The sequence below is a fragment of the Salmo trutta genome, chromosome 31 (genome assembly GCF_901001165.1).
Source record: "Salmo trutta chromosome 31, fSalTru1.1, whole genome shotgun sequence".
Classification (NCBI taxonomy): domain Eukaryota; kingdom Metazoa; phylum Chordata; class Actinopteri; order Salmoniformes; family Salmonidae; genus Salmo; species Salmo trutta.
The window spans coordinates 19,607,217-19,634,452 of record NC_042987.1 but is presented as its reverse complement, the minus strand read 5'-3'; the positions used below and the strand labels follow the sequence as shown (position 1 = coordinate 19,634,452).

Below are 27,236 nucleotides of genomic sequence, written 5' to 3'. Positions count from 1 at the left end.
TAGGACAAAACACACATAATGACGAGAGACAACAACACTACATAAAAGAGACCTAAGACAACAACATAACATGGCAGCAACACATGACAACACAGCATGGCAGCATCACAACATGGCAGCAGCACAACATGGTAGCAGCACAAAACAGGGTAGAAACATTGTTGGGCACAGACAACAGCACAAAGGGCAAGAAGGTAGAGGCAACAATACATCACGCAAAGCAGCCACAACTGTCAGTAAGAGTGTCCATGATTGAGTCTTTTAATGAAGAGATTGATATAAAACTGTCCAGTATGAGTGTTTGTTGCAGCTCATTCCACTCGCTAGCTGCAGCGAACTGAAAAGACGAGCGACTCAGGGACATGTGTGCTTTGGGAACCTTTAACAGAATGTGACTGGCAGAACAAGTGTTGTATGTGGAGGATGAGGGCTGCAGTAGATATCTCAGATAGGGGGGAGTGAGGCCTAAGGCCTAAGAGGGTTTTATAAATAAGCAACAACCAGTGGGTCTTGCGACGGATATACAGAGATGACCAGCTTACAGAAGAGTATAGAGTGCAGTGATGTGTCCTATAAGGAGCATTGGTGGCAAATCTTATGACCGAATGGTAAAGAACATCTAGCCGCTTGAGAGCACCCCTACCTGCCGATCTATAAATTACGTCTCCATAATCTAGCATGGTCATCTGAATCAGGGTTAGTTTGGCAAACCATGTCTAGATTTAACTTTAGCCTGCAGCTTTGATATGTGCTGAGAGAACAACAGTGTACCGTCTAGCCATACTCCCAAGTACTTGTATGAGGTGACTACCTCAAGCTCTAAACCCTCAGAAGTAGTAATCACACCTGTGGGGAGAGGGGCATTCTTCTTACCAAACCACAACCTTTGTTTTGGAGCTGTTCAGAAGAAGTTTAAGGGTAGAGAAAGCTTGTTGGACACCAAGAAAGCTTTGTTGTAGAGCGTTTAACACAAAATCTGGGGAGGCACCAGTTGAGTATAAGACTATCATCTGCATATTAATGGTGAGAGAGCTTCTGCCTGAGCTATGTTGTTGATGTAAATTGAGAAGAGCATGGGGCCTAGGATCGAGCCTTGGGGTACTCCCTTGGTGACAGGCAGTGGCTGAGAGAGCAGATGTTCTCACTTTATACACTGCACTCTGAGAGAGGTAGTTAGCAAACCAGGCCGAAGACCCCTTAGACACACCAATACTCCTTAGCCGGACCACAAGAATGGAATGGTCTACCATATCAAAAGCTTTGGCCAAGTCAATAAAAATAGCAGCACAACATTGCTTAGAATCAAGGACAATGTTGACATCATTGAGGACCTTTAAGGTTGCAGTGACACAGATGTTTTTTTAGGGTCAAAGTTTAAGGAGCTCTTTTAGCACCTCGGACTCAGTGACCACCTGCAGGGAGAAACTTTGTTGCGGGCAGGGGAAAAGAGGGAGGAGCATCGGGGAGTCGCATTAGAAGGGGTGAGGGATGAGGAAATGTTGGACGGGCAAGGAGGCATGGCTGAGTCAAATAGGAATCCTGACTTAATGAAGTGGTGATTTAAAGAGCTCAGCCATGTGCTTCTTGTCAGTAACAACCACATCATCAACTTTGAGAAGGAGGGTTTATTCTCCAGGTCATTAACCGTTTTCCAGAACTTCTTGGGGTTACACCGACAGAGAGAGAACTGCTACTTAAAGTAACTAACTTTGCACTCAGGCTATCCTGAGTGCACTTATTTCTCATTTGCCTGAACGAGAGCTCGTCAGCCTGAGTATGCGTGTGCCAAGCCTTTCGGCAAAAATTGAATTATTGAGGTGGAGTAACTCTGCAAGATCACGGTCGAACCAGGGGCTGAACCTATTTCTAATTCTCTTTATGGAGGCGTGTTTGTTAACAATATCACTGAAGATATCAAAAAAGAACGTCCAAGTTTCTTTGACAGAGGGGATCAAGCTGATTCTATACCAATTTACAGAGGCCAGGTCATGAAGGAAGGCTTGCTCATTAAAGTGTTTTAGCAACCGTCTATGACAAATCAGGACAGGACGTCTCACTGAGCAGCCATTACGAGCACAGGCTGTTAAACAGTTTTCACAAAAGGTCATTACTGAAAACACTGGACTGGTACCTATCAGGATTATTTGTGAGGAGAACATTGAGGAGAGTAGCCTTTTCTGGGTGTTTGGAGTCATACCTTGTGGGATTGGTAATAATCTGAGAAAGATTTAGGGAGTCCCATTGCTTTAGGACTTGGTCAGGCTTAAGCATGTCCCAGTTTAGGTCACCTACTGTAGCAGGACAAATTCAGAGAGAGTTTAGGGGCCAGGAGAGAGCTTAGGGCAGGTAGGGTACAGGCCGGTGCAGATGGAGGATGAAAAAAAAACCTTCAACAGTCAATGAAGAGCTATTTGAAAGTTGAATGCTTAAAACCAGCAAATCAAATTGTTTGGGGACAGACTAAGTGGAGATAACGGAGCACTGAAGGTGATCCTTGGTAAAGATTTCCACTCCCCCACCTTAGGAAGATCTCTTGCCAAACAAGGTTATAGCCAGAAAGGTTGACATCAGTATTCAAAAAAACTATTCCTTAACCACGTCTCAGTAATGACCAACACATCTGGATTGGAGCTGTGAAACCACACTTTCAATTGATCCATTTTAGGTAATAAGCTTCTAGTGTTAACGCGCAGAAAACCCAGGCTTTTACGAGAGCAGATATCAGTGAAACAGATATCAGAGCACAAGTCAGAATTGGGGCTAGCAACAGTAGATGGGCCAGGGTGTACATGCACTTTTCCAGATATCATCAACAGTAATACAATCAAGGCACGGCATAGGACAGGGAGAGCTCTGCAGTGTTGATTTATGACATTTGAATGAGCATTAGATGGCAACAGGATCATATTATACAGCAATTTCATCAGGTAACATAAATACACAGCCGGCGAGAGGTGGTTAGAATAGGATGGGGGGCCAAAAGTCTATGTAACCAATAGAGTCAGAGTACCGAGTGTGGGAACAAACAGTCCCACGGTAGGGTCATCCTGTATACAGTTGAAGTCGGAAGTTTACATACACCTTAGCCAAATACATTTAAAAACTCAGTTTTTCACAATTCCTGACATTTAATCCCAGTAAAAATGTTTTAGGTCAGTTAGGATCACCACTTTATTTTAAGAATGTGAAATGTCAGAATAATAGTAGAGAGAATTATTTATTTCAGCTTTAATTTCTTTCATCACATTCCCAGTGAGTCAGAAGTTTCCATACACTCAAAAAGTATTTGGCAGCATTGCCTTTAAATTGTTAAACTTGGGTCAAACGTTTTGGTTAGCCTTCTACAAGCTTCCCACAATAAGTTGGGTGAATTTTGGCCCATTCCTCCTGAGAGAGCTGGTGTAACTGAGTCAGGTTTGTAGGCCTCCTTGCTCGCACACGCTTTTTCAGTTCTGCCCACATATTTTCTATAAGATTGAGGTCAGGGCTTTGTGATGGCCACTCCAATACCTTGACTTTGTTGTCTTTAAGCCATTTTGCCACAACTTTGGAAGTATGCTTGGGGTCATTGTCCATTTGGAAGACCCATTTGCGACCAAGCTTTAACTTCCTGACTGATGTCTTGAGATGTTGCTTCAATATGGCCACATAATTTTCCTCCCTCATGATGCCATCTATTTTGTGAAATGCACCAGTCCCTCCTTCAGCAAAGCACCCCCACAACATGATGCTGCCACCCCCGTGCTTCACGGTTGGGATGGTGTTCTTCGGCTTGCAAGCCTCCCCCTTTTTCATCCAAACATGATGATGGTCATTATGGCCAAACAGTTCTATTTTTGTTTCATCAGACCAGAGGACATTCCTTCAAAAAGTACAATCTTTGTCCCCATGTGCAGTTGCAAACTGTAGTCCAGCTTTTTAATGGCGGTTTTGGAGCAGTGGCTTCTTCATTGCTGAGCGGCCTTTCAGGTTATGTCAATATAGGACTCGTTTTACTGTGGACATAGATACTTTTGTTCCGGTTTCCGCAAAGAATCTTCACAAGGTCCTTTGCTGTTGTTCTGGGATTGATTTGCACTTTTCGCACCAAAGTACGTTCATCTCTAGGAGACAGAACATGTCTCCTTCCTGAGCGGTATGACGGCTGCGTGGTCCCATGGTGTTTATACTTGCGTACTATTGTTTGTACAGATGAACATGGTACCTTCAGGCGTTTGGAAATTGCTCCCAAGGATGAACCAGACTTGTGTAGGTCTACAGTGAGGGGAAAAAAGTATTTGATCCCTTGCTGATTTTGTACGTTTGCCCACTGACAAAGAAATGATCAGTCTATAATTTTAATGGTAGATTTGAACAGTGAGAGACAGAATAACAACAAAAAAATCCAGAAAAACGCATGTCAAAAATGTTCTAAATTGATTTGCATTTTAATGAGGGAAATAAGTATTTGACCCCCTCTCAATCAGAAAGATTTCTGGCTCCCAGGTGTCTTTAATACAGGTAACGAGCTGAGATTAGGTGCACACTCTTAAAGGGAGTGCTCCTAATCTCAGTTTGTTACCTGTATAAAAGACACCTGTCCACAGAAGCAATCAATCAATCAGATTCCAAACTCTCCACCATGGCCAAGACCAAAGAGCTCTCCAAGGATGTCAGGGACAAGATTGTAGACCTACACAAGGCTGGAATGGGCTACAAGACCATCGCCAAGCAGCTTGGTGAGAAGGTGACAACAGTTGGTGCGATTATTCGCAAATGGAAGAAACACAAAAGAACTGTCAATCTCCCTCGGCCTGGGGCTCCATTCAAGATCTCACCTCGTGGAGTTGCAATGATCATGAGAATGGTGAGGAATCAGCCCAGAACTACACGGGAGGATCTTGTCAATGATCTCAAGGCAGCTGGGACAGGACAACTTCACCGCATCAAAGGGACGATGGATGGGGCCATGTACCGTCAAATCTTGGGTGAGAACCTCCTTCCCTCAGCCAGGGCATTGAACATGGGTCGTGGATGGGTATTCCAGCATGACAATGACCCAAAACACACGGCCAAGGCAACAAAGGAGTGGCTCAAGAAGAAGCACATTAAGGTCCTGGAGTGGCCTAGCCAGTCTCCAGACCTTAATCCCATAGAAAATCTGTGGAGGGAGCTGAAGGTTCGAGTTGCCAAAAATCTGCCTCGAAACCTTAATGACTTGGAGAAGATCTGCAAAGATGTGTGCAAACCTGGTGGCCAACTACAAGAAACGTCTGACCTCTGATTGCCAACAAGGGTTTTGCCACCAAGTACTAAGTCATGTTTTGCAGAGGGGTCAAATATTTATTTCCCTCATTAAAATGCAAATCATTTTTGACATGCGTTTTTCTGGATTTTTGTTATTCTGTCTCTCACTGTTCAAATAAACCTACCATTAAAATTATAGACTGATCATTTCTTTGTCAGAGGGCAAACGTACAAAATCAGCAGGGGATCAAATACTTTTTTCCCCTCACTGTACGATTTTTATTCCTGAGGCCTTGGCTGATTTCATTTGATTTTCCCCATGATGTCAAGCAAAGAGGCACTGAGTTTGAAGGTAGGCCTTGAAATACATCCACAGGTACACCTCCAATTGACTCAAATGATGTAATTTAGCCTATCGGAAGCTTCTAAAGCCATGACATCATTTTCTGGAATGAGCTCTTTAAAGGCACAGTCAACTTAGTGTATGTAATCTTCTGACCCACTAAATTGTGATACAGTGAATTATAAGTGAAATAATCTGTCTGTAAACAATTGTTGGAAAAAGTACTTATGTTATGCATAAAGTAGATGTCCTAACCGACTTGCCAAAACTATAGTTTTTTCACAAGAAATTTGTGGTTGAAAAACAGGATTTAATGACTACTACCGAAGTGTATGTAAAATTCCAACTTCAACTGTATATCCCTGCCAAAAAAATCCAAGTTTATCTAACTCTAAATCTATATTTTTTCAAAACATGCTGAAAAATGCAGGAGCTCATCTGCTCATGACCTCCATCTCTCTAATGCTCTTGTGCCTGAATGGAAGTCCTCGCTGCAATATTCCCACATCTAGTGGAAAGCCTTCCCAGAAGAGTGGAGGCTGTTATAGCAGCAAAGGGGGGACCAACTCCATAGTAATGCCCATGATTTTGGAATGATATGTTCGACAAGCAGGTGTCCACATACATTTGGTCATGTAGTGTACTTTCATTGGGGCTTTTGCATTGTAAGGTATGTCTGTATTGTAACATGGATATTGCTCTATTTGCGGGCAGGTAACAGAGAGAGAGCTGAAGTCTGGAGGGGCCAACATTAATGTGACAGAGAAGAATAAGAAGGAGTACATTGACCGCATGGTGAAATGGAGGGTGGAGAGAGGAGTGGTCAAGCAGACAGAGGCACTGGTCAGGGGCTTCTATGAGGTACAGTAAACACTCTCAGGGCAACAGTCAATGGCCATGGCATGATTTTCCCCAATATGTCTAATTTGTTTTTTCCAGCCTGTCTATGCTTTCAGAGGGCTTTCACTTTGCACTTCAAATATGATTTCTTCAAGTTTCTTAGAATGCAATAGAACATGACTATCAAATGAAGTCACCAAGTGAATGACAGGAGCAATGTGTCTAAATATGTACACTCTTACATCGTTTAACGTTCTATGTTTCGGATATATTTCTCCAGGTGGTGGATTCCCGGCTGGTGTCAGTGTTCGATGCCAGAGAGTTGGAGCTGGTCATCGCTGGGACAGCTGAGATAGACCTCAATGACTGGAGGAACAACACAGAGTATAGAGGAGGTGAGCAGACTTCAACGGAGCACATTACTGAACATTACCTAATGGAGAATCTACAAACATGCGTTTTAGTCTAGGACTACGGTTAATGTGTGTCCCAACATGTTTTTAAAGGCAATGTATCCACTACCATGACACCCATGTGCAGGGCCGGACTGAAACAATAATTCAGGCCGGGATTTTGACTCCATCCCAGGCCACCCTGTTCACGCAAACCACCAGACCGCTAATTTTGTAGGCTAATCCTATTTGTTGATGTAACGGGTACCAAACTAGTTATACATTTGGCCAGTATGTTCATCTGGAAAGAAATTATCCACATTACAAAATACAAACATTTGGGACTGACCAACAAGTAGCCTATCTGAACACTGAGTTTAAGGTATGCTATGGGAGCACCCTCAAACTCACTAGGAATACACCAATCATACTGTAGCACATACAAATGTACAAGGCTGGACACACAAAACGATTAGCCTACATTTATTTAAAAGAGGATGAGATATACAGAGCTAGCTCAAATTATCTTTATATTCAAGCGTATCAAAACGTCACACACACATTCACTGAACGAACATAAGCTACAACAATGTAAGTAAGTATAATACAAAAGTCAAAAAAGCACTCCTCTACAAGAAAATGTAGATTACAATGTTCACTCACTGGTGTCCATAAAGCAAACAGCACAAAAATAAACATCTATACACTGAGTCAATGAAATTGAACATTGGCTACATAACTGCAAGTATAATACAAAAGTCCAAAAAACATGCCTCTGTACAAAAGCTTTAACTCACAGCAAATTTTCTTTCACCCTTGTCAGCCTGTTAAGGAAGAGTCATAGCATAGCTACTTCAGAGTAACCAGTGAGTAATTACCACTAGTAAACCAGTAGGTGCAGTAACTCACTGCTCTCTGCCATCTTGTCAATGATGTCATCTTTGTCAAGTCCCATAAGAATCTCCTTCTGTTGCCATCAAAACAAACGCTTCAAGGTTCTCTTGAGTCAGGGAGGTTCTTAGGCGGTTCTTCATGAATTTCAGGGTGGAGAAGGTCCTCTCTCTAGCCACCTGAGTGATGGATAGGATGAGGAGGGACTTGTATCCCAAATCAGTGATGTGATACGCATCCGTGAGCAGATTGTAGAGACAGGAGAAGATAGCAGTGTACCGGGCCATTTTTACATATGGAACAAATTCTGCTCACCAACTCCACACTTTCATCAGGATCCTCAAAGCCTTCCCCTGATTCGTCACTGGCGGCGGCAGCCCTGGTGTTGTACTCCTCCAACGCTGACTGTTTCAGTCTTTCCCACTGTTGTGCAAGGCTGATCAGTTCAGCCTGCAATGCCGCAACAGTGGCATGTTCATCAAATTCCATCTGCACACAGCACTGTATTTGCTGCATAACGGCAGTGAATACTTTCAACAACAGTGTTCAGTACCACATTGTGGATCTTGATTTTGTAATCCATGTCTGCATTAGCAATGGGCTCGTCTTCTGCCAACTCACCTGGTTCTCTTTTTTTTTGTTCTCTTCTATGGGAGAGCAGTCTGAGCTTCAGCATCACAGTCCTGCTGCTCCTCCAGAATGCCTCTCTCTCTTCTCCCCCCCAGGTTGCTCTGCAGAATGAGATTAACATTGTAAATAACTTCAATTTGTGCAGTCAAGTTACTGTAGCCTGTTTCGCTGTACATTATATGTGCACTTTCCCTAGCTTATGTGGAATGAGTCATGACCGAATGATGGCAAGTCCATAGTCTAGGTTTACTATTTTTTACTAGTTGAAACATATTGCCGTCAATGTCATTATGATCGCTATGTTGCACTCATTGCTATGATATAATTCCTCCACGAAGACGTAAAACGTGCAAACTGTTTAGCCTACCGGCCGTTGTGTCACTATTAGCTAGGCTACTTATCAAGCCATGCTGGGTGTTGTGTGTGTGTGTGTGTTTTAGCTAGTGTTTTTGACTGACCTGGTCCCTTACTGGTGAACATGTCGCTTATTTTGCAGCATTTAGCTGCGTCTGTGGCAAGGGCCTTTCTATTTTTTAATTCTCTGCTCTACCTTTCCTTTTCTGACCGTCCATTTCGCGGTGCGACTTGTCTAAAATGTTATCAGTAGAGAAGCAGGTAGACGGTTGCTATGTGCGCCGCGGAGAGACCTGATGTCATTTTTAGCGCGGGGACACTGCAGCGCGAGAGCGAGAGTCGCGCCTGATGCGTGGATTCTCAGTCAACTCATTCCTGCTTGCTATATTGTCGCTGGTCAAGTTGACTATTCACGGCAGGCCAAAACGACCATCAGGCCACCGGGAAATGTCCCGGTGCTCCCGACGGCCAATCCGCCACTACCCATGTGATGTAAAGGGCACATTCAATTGTTAGATGGAGTTTGATGGGGATGTATTTTTTTCCCACTCTGCTGACAAGTATTTCTCTCTGCTCCTACGGGAGTAATAAAGTCCTAGTGCACAATTGTTTTTATTTATTTGTATATTATATATTTTTTGTTAACCCTCAGCACCCCTACTTCCCGTGGCTATAGCCAGTATGATCAACCCGTGGCTTCAAAGCCGCTCAATAGCCAATAATGATTGGATGCAGCTATGTTGCTGGAATGAATGTGCCAAAACTTCCAACTGGTAAAAAGGCTGGGTTCATGTTTTGCTTTCAATATATATATTTTTCAATACTTCGAATTTTGTGAAAGGGAATGTTTTTAACATGTGAAATTGCAATGCACATGCGAGGTAAAAACATGTTATTTTCTTCACATATGAAAAGGTGATGTTAACATGTGAACTGTAAATTGAATACATGTGAAAATATGGTTTCATGTGATGAAAACAGCAATTTCGCATTGTGAAACTGCAATTTTTTACATTACTTGATTGGGGGGATCCATAGAGCTACATATCAGAATATTATATTTGGACGATATTATAATCGATACTTTGACTCCAAGTATCGATCTAAAAAAAAATGGTATAGCTATAGCTTGTTCTCCATCTTCTTTTTAAATAATGAGCCAACATGTTTTCAGAACTTTTATTTCCATGACTGATAAAAGCAATGTTCTCATGGTCGCTCTTCTCTCTGCAGCAGAGATATTCCTCACTATGTAAAATTGCAATAAAATCAAAGTATCGAATCACAATACAAATAGTATCGTGATAATCATGCGAATCACAATAAATATTGTTTCGGCACCTAAGTATTGTGAGGTCCCTGGCAATTCCCAGCCATATTTGACATGTTTTTGTAAGGGACGCCACAGTCCCTTGTTGAATCATCATCCCTATTGCCCGATTTCTATATTGTATATGCTGTAGCCAACTCTTCTATGGCATTTCAACAACAAAGGAGTTTGATACCGCACATCACATCTGATATGGGACCAAGCTACCAACCCCTGTACCCAGTCTTTGACATGACCTATTGTCCTTCTGCATCGCAGGCTACCATGACAGCCACATAGTGATCCGGTGGTTCTGGGGGGCCGTGGAGCGCTTCAACAATGAGCAGAGGCTGCGTCTGCTGCAGTTTGTGACTGGCACCTCCAGTGTTCCCTACGAGGGCTTCACTGCGCTACGGGGCAGTAACGGCCTGCGACGCTTCTGTATCGAGAAGTGGGGCAAGATCACCGCTCTTCCAAGGTAATATAAGCTCTCTACCCAAAGTAGAGTGGACCTAGACAATCATTTCTACCATTACATCCTGCTATTACAGGTATAGATTCAAACTGTCCTATGCTGTTATCCTCCAAACCGCTGCATAACAATGTATAGTATTTGTAAGAGAACTCTATTCTGTTGAATTGGTTGTCTGCTCTGATGCATGGTCTATATCTTCCAGGGCACACACATGCTTCAACCGGCTGGATCTCCCTCCATACCCCTCCTACACCATGCTCTATGAGAAACTGCTGATCGCTGTGGAGGAGACCAGCACTTTTGGCCTTGAGTGAAGGAGAGAGAAGGTGTGCATCCCAAATGGCACCTTATTCCCCATGTAGTGCACTACTTTTAACCAGGGACCATAGAGCTCTGTCAAAAGTACTGCATTATGTAGGGAATAGGGTGCCATTTGCGAAGCAATCAAGAACTTAAATAGGATCCTGTGCCTCAGGACTCTACTGTACACAACTCCCTTTTATATTGTACATTTAATACATTAGCCAGAGGCCTGTACATTTCTCTTTTTTAACAATCTTATGTACAGTATACAAGCAAAAGGAAAAGCCAAGCACCACCACATGCATTACTCACATGTTACAATGTACCTTTGTTTGCATAAAGGCACCAAGCTGTGTGCAATAGCTCTTATTTGCTCAGCCTATAACAGCACTCAGGGCCTTGACTCAGCACATCACACACGCCAATGAATAGTCTAGTCCCTCTCTCACAGTGCACCTTGCACCAACAGCCTCCGCAAGCATCGTCACATCACCAACCACAACCAACATTATCACTAGAAGAAATGCCTCAACTCGCAATATCAGAGGGAAAGAAATGCCTCAAATACTGTCACATGAACCACTACAACCAACATTATCTCATGACATTGTGTTCCAACTTTGGCAATTCCACTTCAAATACTGCTGCCACTGGGATTATTCCAGGATTTGACATCAGCAAAGTACTGGGTCATCAACATCTCTCAAGTTCTTAATTGCCCTAAGGTTTTACCAAGATTTATTGAACATTGTGATGTATCAGGAGTGATTCAATAGTGTCGCAAGATCCTACCGCAATTGCAAAACGACTGTTCGAGGATTCTAATGATATTGAAGTCGTTATACTTTAAATGAAATCAAAACTGTTTTATCGCTAAAAACACGTGTGGAATTGGCGTAAATCTTGAAGTTGATTGGGAAACAAACACAAACCAGTTTTACTATAGGTAATTAGAGTGAAGCGAGGTGAAGAAACCCCCTTAAACAACGTCTGATCAGATTTTCTTTCCCGACGTGCTCCATGTGAAAACACTACTTTTTCCCCTCTTGACCTTGAGAACCATTTGATGTTTACATGAGGTGTGTCATCTCTTGATTTAACACACTTGAGTCTGGATATTATGAATGTTTCATTGTCACAAGATTGTTGTGTTTCATTTGTACATGGTAGACAGATTATTTTGGAAGCAAGTGTTAAAATATTTTGCCAGGTTTTTATATAATTTTTTCAAGCATGGAACACACAACTGGACATATTGCATTGTTTAAATGTATATTCAAACACTGAGGCAAACCAAGAGAGAACAATTAAAGTACATTTGCAGGTATTGTGTTTAGATTGTATTGGATCTTATTCTTCCTGAATATTTGTTGCACTTCTGAGGAGTTGACACAGTAAGTTCACCTTAAATATATGTATACCACTATTTGAACAAAAATCTATTATATTTGAATGTTTTTAAAATGTAACACTACTTGCAATTATTATACACTATAGTTCTGGCTGAACAACAACAACAAAAAACAGTAGATTACAATGCTGTTGACTTGTTACCGCACTTGTGTTATAGCAGAGGGTTAACATGTTCGATTTTGTTTCAGTGTATGCCTGTATGTCTACCCCTGGCCACAGTGACATGAAAATGTAATGGACTTAAAATGAACGTCATGTCGGTGTGTCTTTTGTCAGTTCTAGGTTACCATGCGACATCCATTTAGGACAGACCCCACAGGGTTGCTTTATTCATTTCCCCTCATGTTGACATTTAATGCACATATCCTATAGCAACTTTATCATTATAGGATAGGACAGCTGTTGTGGTCTGCAAATGCCATGCCTTAACATGAAAACACTGTATATGACAAAATGCCACTGTCAGGCATACGTAGGCCTATAACTGAGTTGATTGCCGACCAATTGAATAATTGTGTATGTGCTATCTTCATGTTCATCGTTATAGTAATTTGATATTAGAAGAGAGACACCAGAAACTGATACTGAACACTACTACTGTACTTACATGACCTATGTTTTTGTTCAAATCGTTTCACTTTCTCTCGTGTTCCTTTCCTTGGACAATTAATATTTTGAAAATGTACAGTGAGTGCATTTATAGTTGCTATTATGAAATTGGAAGGCTGTAAGATCAAGTTTATACAGGAAATGTAATATTGTCAGAAAGCATTTTGAAATTATAAAATGTCAGATATGCAGTACAAGATTGGTGTTATTCATGTATTTTTTTATTTATTGTCTACACTGTTTTTGTTCAGTACGTACAGTATCAGAATGTTTTAAGTTACTGTTGAAAATGTGTCTAATGCTATGCACATTTCCTGTGGCGAAGAACAAGCAATGTAATTTTCAAACAATAATCTGTTGCTTATTTTGAAAATCTTACATTATATTGTTCCTTAAAGAGATTGTTTGCAGCTAGTGAACGTTTTATGACCATTCTTTAGTTCTCAGAAACCCTCTCACAGGTCTACATGTTTCACTGTCCGTCCCCACTATTTCCTGTCTGATGAGCTCACATGCAGTAATCCTCAGGCTGCGCTTTCAATTCGAGCATAGTACTGTTAACGAATGTCAATAAACAACCACTTCGTAAAGCACCTTTCTTCTACTAGTTTTATGAGTGGGAAGGTGGTAATTTCCAGCTGTGAAGTAGTAAATACGAGTTGGATGCATTCACATGCTTTGAAATCATTGAGAAACACTGGATTGGCTAATGGCAAACAAGATTCATCAACCAAAAAACTAAAAGTACAGCTATCATGTTCGCAAACAAATTATAGTCTTAAAAAAAACAAAAAAACTAATAGATTGCTTTTTATAAATAATATTTAGTTGTTGAATTTAAGAACCGAAAATGCTTTTTACCCTGGCCTGACGTTTTGATAACCATGTAACTCTCTCTCGGACAAGGTGACTTATCAATATATTTGGCTCTATTTACTCTCAGATTCAAAAATGCTAATTAGCATCAATGTAGACATGCAAAACTACAAATCCCTGCACTTCATATCTAGCTGACACCTTTGCTAACAGGTATTGTGTCAATTTAAAACTTGCACAAGGCAGTTAACAGAATTGCAAATTTATTCATTACTAAATTTAGCTAACATTAGAATCTCTGGATTAATTTACCTTTGCTTCAATTCAGCAGTCTCGTCCAGATCATCAAGGCATTTGTAGTTCTTTATGAACTACTCATTAGTAGCTAATTAGCATTTCATTTTGGGGGGGTAAATGCAGGAAAATATATTGATAAAAGTCACCTTGTCCTAGAGAGATTTACACGGTTATCAAAACGTCACGCCAGGGTAAGCTTACACTAAACACAGCCCTTTAATTGTTTCTAAAATCCCCTATGGGAAAAATGAATGGTGGAAAACAATTGGAACCATTTCCCTGTTTGACCGCTAGGTTTTATGGGTATTATGACTCATACTCTGGTACTCTGTTGCGACATACATTGTTGGACTTATAAATGAATATGCACCTATTGATTCTTGAAGAATATATATTTCATTTTTTTACCAAAACAGTATTAAGCTTTTAAAAGGATTGCCCCTTTAACTCGTCAACATTACCGAAGTGCGGTCTGGTGAAATCATAGAGATAGATAGAGGACTCTAGTGCCCAAAAGCTTGATTTACCACGGGAAGCACCATTGAGCACTTTCACCATTTTGAAGTAGTCAATTGGGTGGAACTTCCTATGGTTTGAGGAAGGATCACATGATTCCATCCGGGTCATCAGGAGGGATCAGCCAATTAATTATACTTGTGAGCAAACATTCCAACTGCAGGTGGCAGAAAATTGCCATCCGTGGCTTTATGCCTGTTTAAACACCACCCTGTAGGTGGAAGTATGGACCCTTTAAGTTTGTTTGCCAACTCATAGAAGTAGAAGAAGAAGAAAATGGACTACTTCAAAATGGAGAGCGCTGCCCATGCTCTCACAGACACCTTAATGGGACAGATACAATGATGCGGTGTCTATCTAAGTTGATGGGTGCGATATATCAGTCACTGAGCTAAATTGAGTTTTGCCAAGAGCATTATCAGACCAGCCAGTCAAACTGTCTATGCCTGACTGCATCACAACTGCGGATAACGTTCAAGAATCTCATTAGACACATAGTAGTTGACAAGAATAAAACATTCTAGTGCCCTTACTTGGAAGCTTCTCCAATACGCAAAAGAAAGGTAATTTTGTGGTATTCTTAACAACGCGTGTTTTCCTGAAAGAATATTCAACAAGTGAACCAAGAATGATTCCACCACCCAGTCCACGGGTCACCGACACAAGAAGCTGCACAAGATGCCGCGGTCAGACCGAGACGAACCCGGGAGCCACTGCGATTCTTCTGGACAACATCAAAACCCCAATCAGGACCGAGTCATTTAAGGAACTCTACAACGTTATACCTGGCAAAGAGCTAGGCAGGTGAGTCGAACATTCTCGGTAGTAGGTTAACCGGTTGGACCTTAAAAACATACAGCCAACAAAAGAAAGCAATTCTCTGCCTGGGTGTATAAATGCTCATGTTCCAACGTGGGATACTTTGTAGATCATAGTGCTTGGTTGTCCTTGTTAATCAATGTTCAGTGTGGTAACCTCAGGCACCATCCATTAGATGTATGAATATGTTTTCATTTATTTATCAAGGATGTGCATTTTGTTTTTAATATGCATTTGACATTGCACATTGCAGTCCCTTTCCCCAGCTGTGAGTACAAGACTGGCAAGTGAGTCTTTCACATACAAAACCATAAAGAGAACTGAAGCAAGCTATTGTACGTAGTGGCACAGGAGATTTGTCTATGCAAAAGTATGGACAAAAGCATTTAATCTAATCAATTCCAAAACCATGGGCACTCATAGATAGGTGTACTGTTATGTATTTATCATTTGTTCATTGTTTTATCTGGATATCTGAGACAAGGTATAATAGCACACTATTTGTCCATGTGTAGGGTTGCACATTTTGGGGAATATTCAGAGGTGGAAACTTTCCGTGGGAATATATGGGAATTAATATTAATACCATTTTAAATATAGATGTTTTTTGCATTGGCTATATTTACCATATCATATGGAGACAGAAACATAAACATTTTACCTTATCATAAGTATACATAATTGCAAATGATTAAATCCTTACAATAGAAATAAATAAAAAACTAGTTACGAATTGAACTTTTAATTAAATGAGTTGACTCTTCACATGGGATGATTTCACTGAACAACAAAAGAAAGGGAATATTGAATGATCCCCAATGATCCATCGCATCTCCCAAAAACGTTTTCAACATACATCTGTAAAATGATAGTCTAGAAACTAAAGCTTTGGTTGTCTTCCTCTCAGGCTTCCATGTCTTGTCCCTGGACCTCCTCAATGTCCACATGTTGAACATCAGACTCTGAGGCCTCATCTTCGCTGTCACTTTCCAACCTTGTTGAGGATGGCTTGTCAGGCTCAAAAAACCTCAAATTTGCCCGGATGGCCACCAATTTTTCAACCCTTGTATTGGTCAGCCTGTTGCGTGCTTTGGTGTGTGTGTTCCCAAACAAGGACCAGCTGCACTCTGAGGCAGCTGATGTTGGTGGGATTTGGAGGATGATGGAGGCAACAGGGTAAAGAGCCTCAGATCCACAAAGTCCCTTACACCAGGTGGCTGATGAGATATGTTGGCACGACTGCCATATTGCATCTCCATCCCAAAGCCCTTGCTTGAAAGTGTACTTTGCCAGACTGCCAAGGACCTTGCCCTCATCCAGGCCAAGGTGGTGAGACACGGTAGTGATGACACCATAGGCCTTGTTGATCTCTGCACCAGACAGGATGCTCTTGCCAGCATAGTTGGGGTCTAACATGTACACTGTGGTGTGTATGGGCTTCAGGCAGAAGTATTCATGCTTTTTGATGTATTTCAGAACTGCATTTTCCTCTGCTTGGAGCAACAGTGAAGTGGGCAGGGCAGTACAGATTTCTTCTCTTACATCTGCATGCAGAGTCTGAACATCATCAGACAGGATGGCTTTGTCACCCTCAATCCGTGCAATGGCTACTGCTGTAGGTTTCAGGCGTTTTCAGGCTGCTTACCACTCTCCGAAAATACATAATCCAGGAGGATCCTCTTAATGGGGCTTTCCATATCGGCAGACTGATATGGCCATTTCTTGGATAGCCTCCTTCCCCTCCAGGAGACTGTCAAACATAATGACAACATCACCCCAATGGGTGTTGCTGGGTAGCTTCAATGTGGTTCTCTTATTCTTCTCACTTTTCTTGGTGAGGTAGATTGCTGATATAACTTGATGACCCTTCACATACCTAACCATTTCCTTGGCTCTCTTGTAGAGTGTATCCATTGTTTTCAGTGGCATGATGTCCTTGAGGAGCAGGTTCAATGCATGAGCAGCACAGCCAATGGGTGTGACGTGAGGGTAGGACTTCTCCACTTTAGACCAAGCAGCCATCATGTTTTCAGCATTGTCTGTCACCAGTGCAAATACCTAATGTGGTCCAAGGTCATCAAGGCATTTGATGACTGCCTTTAGCACATTTGCAATGTAGAGACCAGTGTGTCTATTGTCCCTTGTGTCTGTGCTCTTGTAGAATACTGGTTGAGGGGTGAAGAGGTAGTTAATTATTCCTTGCCCACGAACATTTGACCACCCATCAGAGATGATTGCAATACAGTCTGCTTTCTCAATGATTTGCTTGACCTTCACTTAAACTCTGTTGAACTCTGCATCCAGCAAATGAGTAGATAAAGCATGTCTGGTTGGAGGGGTGTATGCTGGGCGAAGAACATTCAGAAATCTCTTCCAATACACATTACACGTGAGCATCAGAGGTGAACCAGTTGAATACACAGCTCTAGCAAGACATTCATTAGCATTTCTCTGACTACGTTCCTCCATTGAGTCAAAAAAACTTCTGATTCCAGGAGGACCATGAGCTGTTGCTATTGATAAGGTGTCTTTCATCATCATTTTCACCTCGAATAGAAGTAGAGGGACTTATGTCAGAGGTTGCTTGTTGTGCGCACTGAGGGAACTTTATGCACTTGGCCAGATGACTCTGCATCTTTGTTGCATTCTTCACATATGATTTTGCACATGTTCACAGCTTTTCCTTCTACATTAGCTGCAGTGAAATGTCTCCATACATCAGATAGTGACCGTGGCATTTTCCTGTAAAGATTAGAAGAAATAAAATGTAAAAAAACAAATACAATTCCATGTACAGATAAATAGTTAAGCAGTTTGATTAAACAGCTACTTTGTAAGATCATTTTTTTAAAAATGAAACATGTATGGAAACAGGGGAATTAACACCTCAGTTAGCAGGCTCAAGCAAGCTAAACCCCACATAGTTTTTGCTACCAACTAGAAGAAATTGTTAACAAGTTAAATGATTTAAACACACTTTGCTGTAAGTTATGTACTATTTACTAGTTAACAAAAAATCATACATGTCATATATTCACCCCACCCAGTATTGTAATCAAAACTTACCAGAAAGCATGTAGTTCTTGGCTCAGACAGTGTAGTAGTGTGGGCTCAATAGCATCTCATTAGTGTGCAAGATCTTGAGAATCAGCTGTGATGGAAGAATGCACTGTGCATGCAGAGGGTTTCAATTCCATTGAATTGGGGATAGTTTAACCAAAATATGCCACAAGACCTAGAATTGCCTTGTGTATCCCACAAAAAAGGTTCACTGTTATAAGCTCACGTTTTTGATGAATTTAAAGCAAAATCCCCCAAATTCCCGGGCTTAACTTCCCATGGAAAATTTCCAGAAAATTTCTGACCCTTTGCAAACCTACCCATGTGTAACTTGTTCAGTTGTAAGTTGGCCAAGTCCAATACTACTGCAAGTTAATTCCCTTATGTGCACTATGCAGAAAATTGGTCTGCCATTTCGTGGTTGCTAAAACTCTAATAGTATGCCTAATTTCAGTTTGTGACAAAACAAGTATAGTGTGAAGAATCATTATATCATCTAAACCGCTGTGACATATCTTTTCCATAACCAAAAATATTGTATTTTCAGCTACACACAAGCCAAAGTATGTGGACACCCCTTCAAATTAGCGGATTTGGCTATTTCAGCCACACCCGTTGCTGACAGGTGTATACAATCAAGCACACCGCCATGCAATCTCCATCGTCAAACATTGGCAGTAGAATGGCCTTACTGAGTGACTTTAACGTGGCACCATCATAGGATGCCACCTTTCCAACAAATGTCTGCCCTGCTAAAGCTGCCCCAGTCAACTGTTAGTGATGTTATTATGAAGTGGAAACATCTAGGAGTAACAACCGGCTCAGCCGCGAAGTGGTAGGCCACACAAGCTCACAGAACGGGACCACCGAGTGCTGAAGCGCGTAAAAATTGTCTGTCCTCAGTTGCAACACTCACTACAGAGTTCCAAACTACCTCTGGAAGCAATGTCAGCACAAGAACTGTTTGCCGGGAGCTTCATGAAATGGGTTTCCATGGCCAAGCAGCCACACACCAGCCAAGATCACCATGTGCAATACTAAGCATTGGCTGGAGTGGTGTAAAGCTCACCGCCATTAGACTATGGAGCAGTGGAAAAGTGCTCTCTGGAGTGATGAATCACCTTTCACCGTCTGGCAGATGAATCTGGGTTTGGCGGATGCCAGGAGAACGCTACCTGCCTAAATGCATAGTGCCAACTGTAAAGTTTGGTGGAGGGGGAATAATGGTCTGGGGCAGTTTTTCATGGTTCGGGCTAGGCCCCTTAGTTCCAGTGAAGGGAAATCTTAATGCTACAGCATACAATGACATTTTAGACAATTCTGTGCTTCCAACTTTGTGGCAACAGTTTGGGGAAGGCCTTTTCCTGTTTCAGCATGACAATGCCCCCATACACAAAGTGAGGTCCATACAGAAATGGTTTGTCAAGATCAGTGTGGAAGAACTTGACTGCCCTGCCCAAAGCCCTACCTTCAACCCCATCTAACACCTTTGGGATGAATTGGAACTGCGACTGCGAGCCAGGCCTAATCGCCCAACATCAGTGCCCGACCTCACTTATGCTCTTGTGGCTGAAGGGAAGCAATGTTCCAACATCTAGTGGAAAACCTTCCCAGAAGAGTGGAAGCTGTTATAGCAGCAAAGGGGGAACCAACTCCATATTAATGCCATGATTTAGAATGAGATGTTTGACAAGCAGGTGTCCACATACTTCTGGTCATGTAGTGTATTTGAAGGTTTAGAAAGGTAAAAGACCCCAAAACAAAACTTAAAAATGTTAAGCATAGAAATAGCACACATATAATAGATGTACCACCACTTAGACTTGTTTTCTATGAGAGAGATTAGTCAATCTCACATTTCCCTGCTAAGCTGTCTGAGATGTAGGTGATGTAGTTGGAGCCAGACCTCCTGAGGCTGCACGGTCATACCTTCTTTACCTGGAGATGTTGGGCAAACACACTGGTGACTTTTATAATTGGAGCTCTTCTGTGATCATTTAGATCAAAGTTGTCTGTCACTGTGTGTAGGAGTGATTAGGTAATAGCTAGCAGCAATTTCATTTTCATAAATTACAAGTCAAACAGACATTATGACTAGGGGCCAGGTGTTTGGGGTCACTCTGACCCTATAATTACTTTCTCACACACACACAGTATAGAGCCCATGCACCTGTTCCCTACTAAAGACACTAATGGGTTAATCAGCAGCAGCAAGGGTTAACAACGTCAGCCTGGGTTAAAGGCTAAAGACACTCCGCTTTGAATAACTGGATTAAGGGATTGAGGCATGCGTGGCACTACTCTGAACCTGCTACCATATTTACAACTTGTATTGAGGTTATAGTTTTGGGCATGGTTGAAAGCGACTTCATTGTCTGTTTCAGTCCTTTACATGTTTTATTTAACCTTTTATTTAACTAGGCAAGTCAGTTAAGAACAAATTCTTATTTACAATGACTGCCTACCCCAGCTAAACCCGGACAACGCTGGTCCAATTGTGCGCCGCGATATTGGACTTCCAATCAAGGGTGGTTGTGATACAGCCTTGAATCGAACCAGGGTCTGTTGTGATGCTTCTAGCACTTAGAACAGTGCCTTAGACCGCTGCGCCACTCGGGAGCCCTAATGTGTTGGTCTATGTATGAAGACATAGTTTGCTGAATCTCACTGCATGTGAGGGTAGAGGTAGTCAATGGAACATCAAGCCTAGAGCCAAAACATGACCGCTAGCCAGCCAATAATACTGTATGAGGTCATTGATTAACACAGCATGGCTCTCTGTCTGGGCACTGAAGTGGGTCATTTAAAATCAATGGTTGGGTGAGCTTGAAGGTCGTCTTTGTTTACTAATGATTTTAATTAAGATGGAAATACAGGGAGAAGGCCTATTCTGTGACCATGACAACAATTGATGGCTGTTTCACCCTATTGCCCATTTCCCAATCATTTATTTTCACTCTACGTCTACCTGCATTCAGGTGTAAGGATTCTAGTAAAGGGAGGACAAAGCGGTGTGATGTAAATGACTATCTTGATTATCCACCAAGATGCGTGATCATCAACAATCACTATCGTATCACTGTAGTTGGCTTTCTCAAACGTATTCATTGCTATTTAGTCACACTGCAGTCCTGTTTTTCTTTATCCTTATATCGTAGGGGGAAGTTTGCTCATCATTAAGGCCTGTACTTTAATATGTTTAACGTTAAGTTCTCCATCTGTCTCCAGGGGAAAGTTTGCCATAGTGAAGAGGTGCATGGAGAAGAGCACAGGGACAGAGTATGCAGCCAAGTTCCTGAAGAAGAGAAGGAAGGGTCAGGACTGCAGAGTGGAGGTGCTCCATGAGATCGCTGTGCTGGATCTCACCAACACTAGCCACAGAATTATCAACCTGCACCAAGTCTACGAGACCCTGACAGAGATGGTCCTGGTGCTCGAGTAGTAAGTATTACTACAAACAGCTGTTGTTTACGTGTGTACACCTACGTGAACACCTATTCACTGTTAACGTTGTGTGTGTGTGTGTGTGTGTGTGTGTGTGTGTGTGTGTGTGCACCTGCCGGCTTGACATCTTCAAGCTCACTAGCAACGTCAAGCTCTAGGTCCGATCTCCTCCAGCTTTGCTCTGCTAATAAGAGCAGCTTGCAGAAAGTCGTCACTCGCATTCCTAACGATGAATACCACAATCCCCACTACAGGGAATCGGCGAGTCGGTTGGAAAAACTGCAGTGAGTTGGAAAGACCACCGGTCTCCCTCTGCCTGAGTAGGAGGGTAATCCAGCTAACACTAAACCCTGCTGTAGCATCTGTCACGCTTCGCTGAGTAGAGCAGGCTAGATGGATGTCAGAACCCTGCTGCTTCTTACTACCATTGGGACCAGCTGCTCATCTACTAACTTTGCACTAGTGACTTTTTTTTATTTTTATTAGACTTATGACATCATTGTGTTGAAGGCATTCCAGACATTGACTAGTTTGCTGGGTTATTTTTTTTGTAACTTTTTATTTTTTTATTTTTATTCTCCATATTAACAGGGAACTTTGCCTTGAACTTCCCTATCGAATTGAAAGCGCACGTTCAATGATGCCGTATCTGTTCACTGGCCCATGGTGGCACTCCAGTGACTAATTCATGACCAGTCCAATCAATGAATGCACAAATCTAAGAGGAGATATTTGAAATACTCATGAGAATTGAATACCATCAGAAACATGGAATTGTGGCTAAATAGGATGAGTATACTGTGAGTTGTTTTGGGGCTGCTGTATGTCTTTTCTGTGCTTCAGATGATTGTCAACTGAGTAGGCCAATGGCAGTACTCACTCTGAGATATTTCTAGTTTTGACCAGATTACATTTTGTTTGTTGTATTCATGTTTTAATCTTCTCTTTTGAAGGTGCCCAGTGAGTGAAAGCTTGGCTCTCTGCCCTATTGAGTGGTCTGTTGGCATGAGAAAAACAAAACAGAAATGCCCTGAGAAAGGGTAATTGTGAGTTGAGATCTCATACTATTTGGCTTGGTCAGAGACTTCTACATTACAATAAATAATGGTGCATTTTCCACTTGGGTAGGAAATGGAGCGGAACTGCCGTTTTTGTTTGGTATTGATCTATGATCTGAATGGGGCAGAGGGGTCATTTGCAAATGACACTTGGTTGTTTTTGTAGATATTCTGGGGGCATAGCAGTCAGATAAATGAGGAATTGGGCAGGTTGGGATAGTGCCTGAACAGAGCTCCGCTACCCCTCTAAGGGGCTGCAGAGGGAGGGAGCGACCCAGAGCGGAGTGGGATCTCTATAGTTCTGTCAGACGACACATGAGGAGCTGGAGGGTGGCTGCTGTGCAATAGGGAGTTAATCACCTTGGCTGCCTGGACCAGAGGAAAAACACACACCTCTCTGCGAATACGCATCAACCTCAGTACACACAGTCATGCTTGTGTGCATGCACTGACCTCTATACACGTGTACACACACACACACCTACCTCACTGCTCATACGCCACCCTCAATTTTTATTCCGTTGAGGCTCTTTTTCTGTCCTTGAAAATAGTAAACAAATGAGAAATTCAACCGCTTTGAACTGGGATACCAGAGTGAGAATCAGGTCACTGGCTGAGCTCTGTTTGTCTCACTGGAGTTGGAGACCAAATACTGGTCATCCTCTCACATGGCATGTTGTCTATAAACAGGGGCAAAGAGGACAACTAAAGACACTTTTGTCTAAATTTGAAATTTGTTTCTCATTCATTTCAGAAACACTGTTTTGAGTTTTTTTTTTTTTTGACTTAAACCATATTGTTGAATGAACTCTATTCTTCAGTTTGAATTATGGATCGCCGAATAGGTGTTGATTTATGTAGAGACTGTTAGTATCCTGTTCATCTTTTTCACTACAGTGTCCTCGGGGACATTTTCCATCATTCCAATAAACCACTCTCACTCGGCTGTGTGTCTGTGTCCATAGTGCGGCGGGAGGGGAGGTCTTTAACCAGTGTGTTGCCGAGAGAGACGAGGCCTTCAGTCAGGAGGAGGTCAAATGGTTAATGAGACAGATCCTGGAGGGTGTGGCCTTCCTACACAGGAACAACATTGTTCACCTGGACCTCAAGGTGCATAGTATGAGGCTGTATTTGTGACATCTGACAGATTTTTTTTTTGTTCTCCATTTAGCATTACGTTTAAACATTTTGGAAAGAAAGGTCAGATTAAACGGTTCTCCATGACAGAATGAACAGAGGAAACACTGGTTCAATGTTCCTCATCCACTGTCCCATTGAATGGTCTTGTCCCTCCTCTCAGCCTCAGAATATCCTGCTGACCAGTGCCTGTCCTCTGGGGGATATAAAGATAGTGGACTTTGGCCTTTCCAGAAGGCTGTGTCAGAACCAGGAGCTCAGGGAGATCATGGGCACACCAGAGTATGTCGGTGAGTGAAAACCCCTTTTGATTGTATTTTTATTGAACATACAAATACATTTTGACTCAAACAACTTGATGATCACATGTCTCGCTTTAGCTAAAATATTCACTGTTTCTCTTGTTTGCAGCCCCAGAGATTCTAAATTATGAACCAATCAGCACAGCAACTGACATGTGGTAAGATGAGTAAAATCTCAACCTATATGTTTGTGACTTAGCGATGACGGAGGTTCCATTTCTTTCAATGGCAACAGATAATTTAGTATGCTATGTCTTGCGAACCAAGGAGCATAGGGGTGTTGGCCTACATGATGTTGACGGGGACTTCACCATTTCTTGGAGAAGACAAGCAGGAGACTTTCCTCAACATCTCCCAGATCAACATTGACTACACAGGGAATGAACTCCAGGACCTCTCAGCCATCCACTTCATCCAGTCACTCCTCATCAAAGAGCCCAAGTGAGATTTCATCCCAAAGCAATATTGTTATTATTCACACATTATTCGTTTTAGCGATTTTTGGTAGTTCCTAGGTAGATGTTCCACCTCAATTGAAGACCTTGATAAAAGCATAACAGTGAATTTCATACTCTACATTTTCAATAAAATCAAACAGAAAACGTGGGATACTGATCCATCCCTCTCTATCCTGTTTAAAGGTCTCGTGCCACTGCTGAAGAGTGCCTGAGGCATCATTGGCTCCAGGAGCAAGCCCAGAAGAAGACGGAAGAGAATATCACCAGTGAGATCTGCCAACGGGAACACGCCAAGCCTGCCCAACCTTCATTATCCTCATCATCCTCAGAGGAGGAAGGTCCTGTGGTAGAGGAGCTGATGGTAGTATCAGCCTACACCACAGGTCCGTGCCGGCCAACGGTGCCCAACCCAGAGACTCTGTTTCCGGATGCGAAGGCCATCTCCAAGCGGTTCACGTTTGAGGAGCCACGCTGCTCCCTACAGAAGACCATCTTCTGATAGAAGGGTAGGCCTATAAGCAGTCCAACTGTAGATGGGATCTTTACTGATTGATTGTAAATTGTTTACCACACACCACACTGTCTCTACTCACAAGCCAAACTATGTCTCTGTCTGCATCACATTTTTTATTAATTTTAATACAATTTTAATGAACTACTAACGTTTTCTTTGGTGCCATTCTTTCACATTCGGTCAATGTCGTTCATGTTCTGCTTGTTCACCATTATTTTCCTAATATTCATGCAGTATGTTCAGCTTTCATGAGAACAATGTTTCATCATAACTTCTATTAATCTATATCACTAACTATTTCCTTGTTTATTTCCATGTCTTACATATTTCATTTTCACTGTTAATAAATGGTGATGTCCTAATTAATCATACATCATAGTGCAATAGAACACTATGGAGACATTTTTCTGGTCGCACAGATTCTGTATAGTACACCTGGAACCATTGACTAAATGTTTTGGTTTTTTTTTTCCAAAGTGCCGGCTATAAAGATATGATGGCTTTGTACTAAGCAATTACATTGTTAATTTGCTCTTTACAGTACCTTCATTCTCCTAAGGCATGTACATTTTGCTCAGGACAGCACTGTTTATAATGAATATGCATGACATGTAATGCATAAATGGCACTTATTTCCTTGTACAATGTATTTAAATGTCTTAAGGATGTACGAAGCCTCAATAAACATTGGTCAAAGCAATGCTATTTCTGTGGGGATTTTAAACCAGGAGGCATCTTGTGTATGCCCTTTGTCAAAACAAGGTCCAATGGTGTCCTGAAAGAATGCATGTCACAAAGTGCTTTTAAATATATATTTTTTTAACTATGGCTACAAGTCTGCGACTGACATGAGATGGACGCGTGCAGCAGTTATACCTTCATCGCACTAGTTCTGGTGAGCAGATCAGGAAGACCAGTTTGGCTGTGTCAAGTCCTGTCTTACCTGACGGTGGTGTGGAGGTTTACGGTGACCCTCTACAGCACTGCCTGTTAAATTCTGCCTAGCGCTGCCAGGGAGAAGATAAAGGTACTGTATGCATTAAATTGTATTGGGTCAAATGACCTTTATGCACTTTGAAGGTCAGTGTGGACTTTAATTCTATGTATCAATCAATTTCCTCAGTGTCTTTCTATAGAATAATATTGAAGTATACCTGCCCAAGTGTTTGGGGTCTAACAGAGGATGTGTAGAGGTAGCCACTAGGATTTTGATCTGAAACATAAAGCAACATGAATATCTATAGCAAACAGTGATGGATAACGATGATGCTGCTAGTTGGCTCCCATGTAGGAGGAATGACCCCCAGAGAGCAGTAGTTCCACATAGTTGTGCCGGTCAGACAGGTGGAATGTTGTGGACCTTTGGGGGTGGTGCTCCCAGAATGTCCATGGCTGTCTGGTTGGCTTCCAGCTGCTCCAGGGCTAGATGGTGGTAAGTCCGACCTGGAGAAGATCTCTAGAAAATAAAACGAGTGCAGGCAGAAATACAATGTATGAATATTAGACTTCAAAGGAATTACCTAAGGTGAGGACATCTTGTCTTGATTTAACACATTTGTATTATGATCCATGTTATGTTGCCTCTAAGTTCATGATATGAAGATAAACATGACAAGACCTAAGTGATAGTTAATTTGCAGAAGGTAATGCATCATCCAGCAGCCACACCAGTCAACAAGGTGGTGTAGATGGCCATCTGCTGGAGTTCACTTGGTGAGACCCTAATGATTGCTCAGAGTAGCACACTCCCTGTACCAGTGACAAGAAGACCCTGGGGAGTAGACTGTCTTTCTGTCATTGAACAATGTTAGAAAGATGTTCTAATCTATTTGAAATCTCAAATTGACAAATTTTCCATAAAAACGTTCTATTTTTACCAAAAGGTCAGACCCCAATTCATTGAACTGAATCATCCCATATTTCATCAGGATCTGTGCGTCAGGAGTCCACATTCAGATAATTTGAGTCAAGTCATGAAATATTTATTTTGCTTCTGTTACTGTTTGTCATCTTTATCATATACTTTGTTA

The 27,236-nt window shown here is 41.9% G+C and overlaps 2 protein-coding genes and 1 long non-coding RNA gene across 6 annotated transcripts in view; 2 read left to right on the top strand and 1 right to left on the bottom strand.

Annotated features, from left to right (window-relative positions):
* The window catches only part of LOC115169700 (E3 ubiquitin-protein ligase HECW1), a 49,352-nt gene extending 35,976 nt beyond the window's left edge, over window positions 1-13,376 (top strand). For all 3 annotated transcript variants that reach the window (XM_029725599.1, XM_029725598.1, XM_029725597.1), the window contains exons 25-28: window positions 6,284-6,430; window positions 6,690-6,804; window positions 10,265-10,463; window positions 10,663-13,376. In XM_029725599.1, the coding sequence (XP_029581459.1) occupies window positions 6,284-6,430; window positions 6,690-6,804; window positions 10,265-10,463; window positions 10,663-10,774 (573 nt within the window). In that variant the 3' untranslated portion in view covers window positions 10,775-13,376. The remainder of the gene's footprint in view (window positions 1-6,283; window positions 6,431-6,689; window positions 6,805-10,264; window positions 10,464-10,662) is intronic.
* On the bottom strand, window positions 7,269-9,148 carry LOC115169701 (uncharacterized). Its single transcript, XR_003870906.1, has 3 exons — window positions 8,781-9,148; window positions 8,314-8,423; window positions 7,269-8,142 (listed from the first exon to the last, which is right to left on the bottom strand). It is a non-coding gene; the product is annotated as an uncharacterized LOC115169701 (long non-coding RNA).
* Window positions 13,377-14,782: 1,406 nt separating the features above from the next.
* Window positions 14,783-25,906, top strand: LOC115169699 (serine/threonine-protein kinase 17A). 2 transcript variants are annotated; one of them, XM_029725595.1, is made up of 7 exons: window positions 14,783-15,218; window positions 21,522-21,734; window positions 23,761-23,905; window positions 24,096-24,222; window positions 24,344-24,392; window positions 24,505-24,675; window positions 24,876-25,906. In XM_029725595.1, the coding sequence occupies exons 1-7, from the start codon at window positions 15,043-15,045 to the stop codon at window positions 25,189-25,191; spliced, it is 1,197 nt and encodes a 398-aa protein (XP_029581455.1). In that variant the 5' UTR covers window positions 14,783-15,042; the 3' UTR covers window positions 25,192-25,906. The 2 variants fall into 2 exon arrangements, with proteins under 2 accessions (XP_029581455.1, XP_029581454.1); XM_029725594.1 differs by having other exon boundaries at window positions 14,785-15,218; window positions 24,502-24,675.
* Window positions 25,907-27,236: the final 1,330 nt, after the last annotated feature.